Source organism: Poromitra crassiceps, assembly GCF_964638095.1.
Source record: "Poromitra crassiceps genome assembly, chromosome: 3".
Taxonomy (NCBI): Eukaryota; Metazoa; Chordata; class Actinopteri; order Beryciformes; family Melamphaidae; genus Poromitra; species Poromitra crassiceps.
Window position 1 is genome coordinate 80,479,034 of NC_139625.1, and position 10,383 is coordinate 80,489,416.

The following is a 10,383-nucleotide window of genomic DNA, read 5'->3' on the forward strand; positions in this document are numbered from 1 at the left end:
GGAGCAGGTAGGCGATATGAATAGGCTCTGTGGAGCAGGTAGACGATGTGAATAGGCCCTGAGGGCAGGGTGGGAATTACACAGAGGCCATTAGGCCATGGCCTGCATTGCCCCTCCCTCTGGCCGTGATGCCCTGAGATCTCTAAGGCCACCTTGGCAGTGCCCTGCTACCAGCCTGCTATTGTCAGTTGCCTTAAAAGCATCAGTGGTCTCAGTTTAATCTATCCTGCCCAATGCAAAGGATGTGTAATTGGCTCATTTTCAGACACATTTCAGAAAACTCGCTCTTCATGATGTCAATAGAGCAATGGCCTTTGTGCCCTGGCATCTGGCCTTGTGCCCTAAAAAAAACTGTGGGACAGATAGAAGATGTGAATAGTCTCTGTGGAGCAGGTAGAAGATGTGAATAGGCCATGTGGGACAGGTAAAAGATGTGAATAGTCTCTGTGGAGCAGGTAGAATATGTGAATAGGCCATGTGGGACAGGTAGAAGATGTGAATAGTCTCTGTGGAGCAGGTAGAATATGTGAATAGGCCCTGTGGGACAGGCAAGATGTGAATAGTCTCTGTGGAGCAGGTAGAAGATGTGAATAGGCCCTGTGGGACAGGTAGAAGATGTGAATAGTCTCTGTGGAGCAGGTAGAAGATGTGAATAGGCCCTGTGGGACAGGAAGACGATGTGAATAGTCTCTGTGGGGCAGGTAGAAGATGTGAATAGGCCCTGTGTAGGGACAGGTAGAAGATGTGAATAGTCTCTGTGGATCAGGTAGAAGATGTGAATAGGCCCTGTGGGACAGGTAGAAGATGTGAATAGTCTCTGTGGAGCAGGTAGAATATGTGAATAGGCCCTGTGGGACAGGTAGAAGATGTGAATAGTCTCTGTGGAGCAGGTAGAAGATGTGAATAGGTCCTGTGGGACAGGTAGAAGATGTGAATAGTCTCTGTGGAGCAGGTAGAAGATGTGAATAGGCCCTGTGCAGGGACAGGTAGAAAATGTGAATAGTCTCTGTGGAGCAGGTAGAAGATGTGAATAGGCCCTGTGCAGGGACAGGTAGAAGATGTGAATAGTCTCTGTGGAGCAGGTAGAAGATGTGAATAGGCGATGTGGGACAGGTAGAAGATGTGAATAGTCTCTGTGGAGCAGGTAGAAGATGTGAATAGGCCCTGTGGGACAGGTAGAAGATGTGAATAGTCTCTGTGGAGCAGGTAGAAGATGTGAATAGGCCCTGTGGGACAGGTAGAAGATGTGAATAGTCTCTGTGGAGCAGGTAGAAGATGTGAATAGGCCCTGCGGGACAGGTAGAAGATGTGAATAGTCTCTGTGGAGCAGGTAGAAGATGTGAATAGGCCCTGTGCAGGGACAGGTAGAATATGTGAATAGTCTCTGTGGAGCAGGTAGAAGATGTGAATAGGCGATGTGGGACAGGTAGAAGATGTGAATAGTATCTGTGGAGCAGGTAGAAGATGTGAATAGGCCCTGTGGGACAGGTAGAAGATGTGAATAGTCTCTGTGGAGCAGGTAGAAGATGTGAATAGGCCCTGTGCAGGGACAGGCAGAAGATGTGAATAGTCTCTGTGGAGCAGGTAGAAGATGTGAATAGGCCCTGTGGGACAGGTAGAAGATGTGAATAGTCTCTGTGGAGCAAGTAGAATATGTGAATAGGCCCTGTGGGACAGGTAGAAGTTGTGAATAGTCTCTGTGGAGCAGGTAGAATATGTGAATAGGCCCTGTGGGACAGGTAGAAGATGTGAATAGTCTCTGTGGAGCAGGTATAATATGTGAATAGGCCCTGTGGGACAGGTAGAAGATGTGAACAGTCTCCATAGAACAGGTAGAAGATGTGAACAGTCTCCATAGAACAGGTAGAAGATGTGAACAGTCTCCATAGAACAGGTAGAAGATGTGAATAGTCTCCATAGAACAGATAGAAGATGTGAATAGTCTCCATAGAACAGGTAGAAGATGTGAATAGTCTCCATAGAACAGGTAGAAGATGTGAATAGTCTCCATAGAACAGGTAGAAGATGTGAATATGAATATACTTTGTGGAGCAGGTAGAAGATGTGAATATCTGTGGACCAGGTAGAAGATGCAAATAGTCTCTGTGGAACAGGTAGAATATGTGAATAGGTACTGTGGGACAGGTAGAAGATGTGAATAGTCTCTGTAGAACAGGTAGAGGATGTGAATAGGCCATGTGGAGCAGGTAGAAGATGTGAATAGGTACTGTGGAGCAGGTAGAAGATGTGAATAGGCCCTGTGGAGCAGGTAGATATGAATAGGTGTGGAGCAGGTAGAAAATGTGAATAGTCTCTGTAGAACAGGTAGAGGATGTGAATAGGCCATGTGGAGCAGGTAGAAGATGTGAATAGGTACTGTGGAGCAGGTAGAAGATGTGAATAGGTACTATGGAGCAGGTGGAAGATGTGAACAGGTGGAGCATGTAGATGTGAATAGCGCAGTTGCCAGCTGTTTCTTTTCACCTGACAGCGTGGAGCTTCACCAGCAGGACGTAGCACATGGGAGATCATGCTCTTCCCACCAGTTCCCTTCCGCCCTGAACAGGCGCCCGACTGACCAGAGGAGGCGCTAGTGCAGCAACCAGGAAACATACCCCTAATCCGGCTTCCCACCCACAGACACAGCCAATCGTACCTGTATGCACGCCGACCAAGTCAGAGGTAACACAGGGGCCCGAACCTGTGACCCTCGTGTTGGTAGGCAGGGCAGGGAATCTTGCACAGAACCTTTCTGAAGGTTCAAGCTGTAATTACAATAAACAATGACACCCCCCCCCACACACACACATACTCAGGAATGTGACAGGAAGGAAGAAATGACATCATGGAGTTTCTATACACAATACAGTCTTACTCTGAGTGTGTGTGTGTGTGTGTGTGTGTGTGTGTGTGTGTGTGTGTGTGTGTGTGTGTGTGTGTGTGTGTGTGTGTGTGTGTGTGTGTGTGTGCGTGTGTGTGTGTGAGAGAGATAGTGAGTGTTTGTGTGTGTGTGATATTGAGTGTGTGTGTGTGTGGGTGAGAGTGTATGTGTGTGCATGTGTATCCTCCAACCTCTTTACCACACCCTTATCACACAGTCACACACATGCGCTTGCACGCACGCACGCATGCTCTCTCACACACACACACACAGGTGTTAGGAACGTCAGGAATTCCCTCCTTTAGTCAGACATATCGCAAGGGGGGGGGGGGTCTGTCTGACTGAAAACAGACTAGAGGGCCTGTCAGTAGTCTACCTATCTCACGTGGTCAGACCCACCATCGACGTCAGCAAGCTTCCAGCGACGGAGTACCCTCCTAACGGCGCTATTGGGATCTCTGTGTATAAGGGGCTTCTGAATACGTCCCAGGAAACAACAGGTCCAAAAGACTGATGTTCAAAAGACGTCCCCTGAGGAGCCAGAATGTATGTTTTTGAGACGTGTCTTTTGAATGTCTTTTGAAAGTTCACTATTGATGTCATTTGGACGTCATTGAATGTTAAAAATACGTCTTTATTAAACATCTTTTAAATGTTGACAGTACTACACACTACTACTCCTACTATACACTACAGTATGACACACTACTACTACACACTGCAGAGGGTGAAGAGGGCAGGAAGCAGGAACAGAGGCTTTGTGTTTAAACTTTTTTATTGCCTTTTCAGCATTTGAACTTACAATGCAAATTAAGACTGGGCAAAACCTATCCCAGGCAGCATGTTTGTTACTGATGACGTTTGTCCTCAGGGTTGTCAGTCAGTCAGCTTCAGACAGAGCAAGATTTAGGCCGGCAGCCAGCGCATGGCAAAAACAAAGCAAACCAAACAATCGTTATCATAATTATCTCAATATGATCTAATCAAGCTGTGTGTGTGCATGTGTGTAAGTGCAGTGCAGTGTGTGCTGACAGCTGACACCAGGTCGTGTATTGAGTCGCCGACTTCGTCTGCAGCTTCCAGCAGCTTCATCTTCATCCTGACAGCTGGAAACAAGAAGACCATCATCATCATCACTACCATTACATCATCATCACATCGTTGTCGTCGTCGTCGTCATCATCATCATTACATCATCATCATCGCATCACCATCATCATCACATCATCATCACATCATCATCACATCATCATTACATCCTAATTACATCACCATCATCACTATCATCATCATTACATCCTAATTACATCACCATCATCACCATCATCATCCTCACCACCACCACCTCCCTGTTCTCTCCCTTCTCTCACCCACCCTCCCTCCCTCCCTCCCCTCTCTCTCTCTCTCTCTTTCTCTCTCTGTAATATGTGTCAATAGCTGGTCTTCAGAAAAATCTAGGATAACTTATGGGGTTCCCCAAGGATCAATACTTGGTCCTTTTTAATTTACATTAATGACCTTGCTGATGCATCTTCTAATGTACTGCCTTTACTTTATTGCTGATGATACCAATTTAATTCTATCGCACACTAACTTTGATTCTATAACATCACAAGCAAACAAGGGCATGGCAAAAATTGAGAAATGGTTTCAACTTAATAAACTGTCCTTAAATATATTTTAAAAAAATCAACCTTCATGATATTCACTAGAAATAAATAAATAAATATTTAAAATAAATAGGAATAGTGCCAAAATCATAGTCAATGGCAATTAACTACTTCAGGTCTCATCTACTAAATTCCTCGGAATTCTGATTGATGAGAACTCAAATTGGAAAAACTACTTTAATCTTGTCTGTAATAAAATAATTAAATCAATTGGTATCATCAGAAAAATATCCAGCTTTGTTAATCATTCACGTCGATTAACCCTCTATTGTCCATTACAGTTAGATTTACCCATATCTATTGTACGTAAATATCGTATGGGCAAGTACATACACCTCCGGGCTTCACAGAGAAAAGAAGAAAAAGAAAAAAGTAAAATTGGCGAGATTCTCTAACAGATTGGAACCATCAGCAGCTCTTAAAAAAAACTTAAAATACTCCCCATACATGATATCAACACACTCCAAGTATGTACTTTTGTTTATAAATATATACTGTATACTCACCAGTCTCTCTCCCTGCACCCTGTAGGACCTACATCAAATTGCTGTAGCGGGCTGTTTTAAAGCTAGAGCAAAGTTTCTGGTATCATCTAAATGGAAGACTTACTAAATTTGAATATGAAAAATATAAATGTTGGTATAATAATCTTTGTCCTTTTCATCAAATTAGTAGCTATAATTGGGAGCGATGGTGTTACAGTAGGCTACTGGTGGAAGTGCACGGGCACAAACTGGCCCTCTCGTAGCGAGGATTTTTGTGTGTGGCCCTCTCTATCATCAAAGTTGCCCATAGGTTATACTTCCAACAAAATTCTACATACACATAATACAAGACACTAAGATCACCTTCACCCCGCATACTGTCACACTACCAATAATACATTTTCAGTACGCTACAGAGGTGCCATACTATGGAACACATATATCAATATTGCCAACATGCGAAATCTGTTAACTCATTTAAATCTAAGCTTAAACTCTGATGAGTCAGACATACAGTAGTCCCCATAAATCACACTTACACCTCACATTGCCATTTTAAATTTCTCTTTTTTTTGTTTCTTTTTTATTTTTCTACTGTTGTTTTGTTTCCTCTCTCTTGTTTCTGTTATATTGCATACTTTGTACAGATTCTTGTAAAGCTTAATTTATACTTATTAGAAGGTGTCGCTCAGCACATGGTCGCAGACGAAAAAGAAAGTGTCGCTCATGGTGTTGCATTTATACTTCAGTGAACGTTCGCCTCGGTTCAACGGTCACGTGACACCTGAACGCTATAGTGCAGACAGCCAAGGCAAGAGCGGGAATGGAATGCACAGTGAAACCAACTCGGAGGCAAGATGTAACGTACTTGGCTGCAGCCCCATATAAACGACACACAACCACACAACTCACATCCTCGCTCTCTGGGAAATTGGTCACGATGTTCTTTGTGATTTTCACGAAGTCATACATCAAGGACAGGCTGATAAAAATAGCGGGGACACGTTCATTCATTTCAATCGAGCGAAAACCAAAACAAAGAAGTCAAGCGTGTGCCGTCTATATAGCCAATCAGAATTGCGCGATACTATGTGACGTAGTCAGCGACACTAGACCTTTCACTAGGTAGCAGACGCTGCTCGCCGACACTTGAAAGTGTCGACTCAAGTCCTCATTTCTGTCGGCGACCGTTTCAAAAGTGTCGGCAGACAAAGCATAAATTGGGCTTTAGTTTTTGGTTTTCTGAGGTAGAGACCAAGCATAAGCCCAGTTTGGGTTTCATGTCTCTACCTGCACATTGTTTTGTTGTTTTCGTTTTGTTTGTTTGTTTTCAAAAATCTGCAAATGAAAATAAAATAAATAAGATAATATAAGATAGTTCAATCCTGTTTATTACCCTAGTGCTTAGCTAGATTTAGCTAGACATATTGGCCCTCATTTATCAAGCCGACTATACAAATAAACTTGACTTGACAGATGTATGTAGTTAGATAATGTCTGTCTGTCTGTCTGTCTGTCTGTCTGTCTGTCTGCAGAGAGGTCACTGTTAAAGCAGCTACGAGCAGATTTTCGATTGTTATTAAACAGTCTAAATTTAATATCGATGCATCACATCTTACCTCTAATAGTAGACGAGACCAACGCCGAGTAGTCTGGCTTGAACCCCGAGTGAATCGGCCAGTGTTGTCTTGACGATTAGTCTGTCTGCGGCCGGGGCAGATCAGGAAGTGAAATGAAATGGTTTGCGGCAGCCACTTCGGCCATAACCACAAAATAACAAAATTACTTCCAAACAAACTGTTATAGAATATAACGAGAGATGTTCGCGAGAGTAGCAAGCCCCTGCATGGCGTTCTCTGTGTTTATGGTCTGTTGCTAGGCAGAGCGAAACGGTTGAAGGCAGGCAGCTGCCGTAAACCGTTTCGTTTCACTTCCGGGTTTATCCGCCCGCCGGTATAGACAGACACAGACTCTATAATCATCAAGAGAGCAATCTCCGATTCACACGGCTTTGGTCTCAGCTACTATTATAGGTAAGATGTGATGCATCAATATTATAATTATACTGTTTAATAACAATCGAAAATCTTGCTCGTAGCTGCTTTAACAGAGCTATGTGATCTGACCTGTCTGTCACACCTGTCTGTCTGAAGAGAGATCTATATTAACAGATCTATGTAGTTAGATCTTACCTGTGTGTCTGTCTGCACACCTGTCTGTCTGCAGAGAGAGAGACTGCTTAAGTCTCTCCACAGTTTCGCAGAGTTCCTCCTCCAGCTCCACTGGACTACATATCCCATAATCCTCTTCAGCCTTTAGCTCCACCTCACCAGCTGCATCCTGCTTTCTCATTGGACAGCTGAGATGTGTGTCAATCCTAAGCACCTCCTCCTGTCTTACTAAATGCTGTTGTCCCATTGGTTTTTCGACAAGTTTGTCAACCGCAGGCTCCGCCTCTTCACAGTGGTCCACCGGGGAGTTGTATGAAGGCGTGTCCCGTTGCATTGTGGGAGATTGAGTTCCTGTGTCTGACCCAGTTTCAGTCCTCCTCTCTTCTTCTTCCTCCTCTTCCTCCTCGCTCCACTCTTCTTCTTCTGTCTCCTTCAACAATGCTGCTTCCTCTCCCTCCACTTCCTCTTCCTCCTCTCTGTCAGATTCAGCCGTTTCGATTCTGCCTGGCGTGTTGTTAGCGTGTTGTGGCGTGTTTTTAACATGTTGGGGAGGGGTGTTGCTGCTCAGCACCTGAGGGGAGGAGAGACTCATCATCATTATTGTCTATATTGCTCAGTGTGTGTGGGTACCAAGGGGCCATTGTGGAAGTGCCTTAAACCTGCATTCTTTCTTATGGCCAGCAGGGGGCGACTCCGCTGGCTGCAAAATAAGTCTGATTGTACAGTATAGAGGTGAATGGGACAAGGAGCCTACAGTACTTCTCACTTAATTTATGAGCTCATTAAATACTATCCTAATTAGTTGATGAATCACTAGTTTCAAGTCTTCTTCAATACAGCATGATGATAATTAAGTAAATTATCGTCCCATTTAGAGTCAAATAGATGCTAAAGCAGACTATGTTTTGGGGTGTGATTGACAGGTCGCCTGTCCAGTGATCACACAGCTTGCTGGTTCTGTGGGAAACCCCCTGGTCTTGCGCTAGCTGCTTCTGGCTCCAAATAACCAAAATGGAGACCAAATATAACCAAAATGCCAAACTCAAGGCTTCAAAACAGGAGGCGAGATTTTGTCTTCCTAGGATGGGTGCGGGGTGGTGGCTAGGTCCATATTTGTAAACAGTATATGCGGTGTATACCTGTGTGTGTACCTGTGTGACCATCCCCTGCAGTGTGAGGTTGTGTTGTCTCAGCCTTTCCATGGTAAGCTCCATCTCTGAGCACCTGTCCTCCAGAATGCCCTGCTCTGATTGGACAGCCACACGCCACGCCTGCAGCTCCTGCTCCAGCAACCTACGCACACACACACACACACACACGCACGCACGCACGCACGCACGCACACACACACACACACACACACACACACACACACACACACACACACACACACACACACACACACACACACACATCAGTAACTCACTAACATGGAACACCAACACAGATCACCAAAAAAGCCCAGCAGACAGCTCCAAACATTCCTCCTTCAGTTCTGTATAGCCATCATTCAGAGCATACTCACCTCATCCATTACAGTTTGCTACAGCAGCACGGACAGTAACCGCAAAACAACTACAGAGAATAGTCACAAAATCAACTGTTGCCCTCTGCCCACTATGGATCCATGTCCACCTCGTAAATGATTCATTCATTCATTCATTCATTCATTCAGACAGACAGAGAGAGAGAGATGGAGTCACACTCAGAGAGACAGACAGATACAGACAGACAGAGAGAGAGAGAGAGAGACACACACACACACACACACACACACACACACACACACACACACACACACACACACACACACACACACACACACACACACACGAGTCACTCAACTCCTGAACTCTCACCATTTGTCTCTCTGGAGGTTTCTGACATCCTTCAGGAGAGCAGCAGCTTTCTGTTGAAAAACACACAATAGAATACACATTACACACATACGTAGTACACACAATACACATTATACACATAGTACACAGTACACACAATACATATTATACACAATGCACATTACACACATAGTATGCAATACACATCTATACACAATGCACATTACACACAGAATACATACAACACAATACACATTACACACACTACAATACACACACAGTACACACAATACACATTAGACACAATGCACATTACACACAGAATACACACAACACACAATACACATTACACACAAGTCACATTATACACAATGCACATTGCACACAGAATACACACAACACACAATACACATTACACACAATACACACAATACACATTACACGCATAGTACACACAATACACATTATACACAATGCACGTTACACACAATACACGTTACACACATAGTACACACAATACACATTATACACAATGCACATTACACACAGGATACACACAACACACAATACACATTACATACAATACACATTACACACAGAATACACCCAACACACAATATACAATACACATTACATACAATACACACAGATTATTGTAAGACTGTGTGTAATGTGTATTGTGTGTATTCTGTGTGTAATGTGCATTGTGTATAATGTAATACACATTATAGATATATATATATACACAGAATAAACACACTACACATTACACACATAGTAGACACAATACACATCACACACATAGTACACACAATACACATTATACACAATGCACATTACACAGAATACACACAACACACAATACACATTAGACACAAAACACACACTACACATTACACACATAGTACACACAATACACATACACAATGGACATTACACACAATAACAACATACACATTACGCACAATACACATTATACACAATGCACATTACACACAGAATACACACAACACACAATATACATTACACAAAAATACACACACAATTGCATACATATAAAGTCACAGATAAATTATTTCATTTTCTTGAAGATGTTAAATTGATACTGGACTCTTAATTTGTTCTGAAGACTATGTAATCCACATCGACTTGAGACTTGACTTAAGACTTGTCTTAGTAATCCACATACACTTGAGACTTGATTTAAGACTTGTCTTGGACTTAAGACAAGTCTTAAGTTACCAAAAAAATGTCAATTGAAAACCCTATATCAAAATTTTACAAATATCTGAAGTTACATCCCATAATGAGTTTATACTATCTACACTCTTTAGATCT

At 43.1% G+C, this 10,383-nt stretch overlaps 1 protein-coding gene across 1 annotated transcript in view; it reads right to left on the bottom strand.

The window, feature by feature from the left end:
• Positions 1-5,438: 5,438 nt before the first annotated feature.
• Positions 5,439-10,383, bottom strand: part of dytn (dystrotelin) — a gene marked incomplete at both ends in the record, with an annotated part of 16,466 nt that continues 11,521 nt past the window's right edge. The window contains 4 exons of the mRNA XM_083633178.1: positions 5,439-5,462; positions 8,359-8,500; positions 9,067-9,116; positions 9,249-9,252. Of these exons, the coding sequence (XP_083489304.1) occupies positions 5,439-5,462; positions 8,359-8,500; positions 9,067-9,116; positions 9,249-9,252 (220 nt within the window). The remainder of the gene's footprint in view (positions 5,463-8,358; positions 8,501-9,066; positions 9,117-9,248; positions 9,253-10,383) is intronic.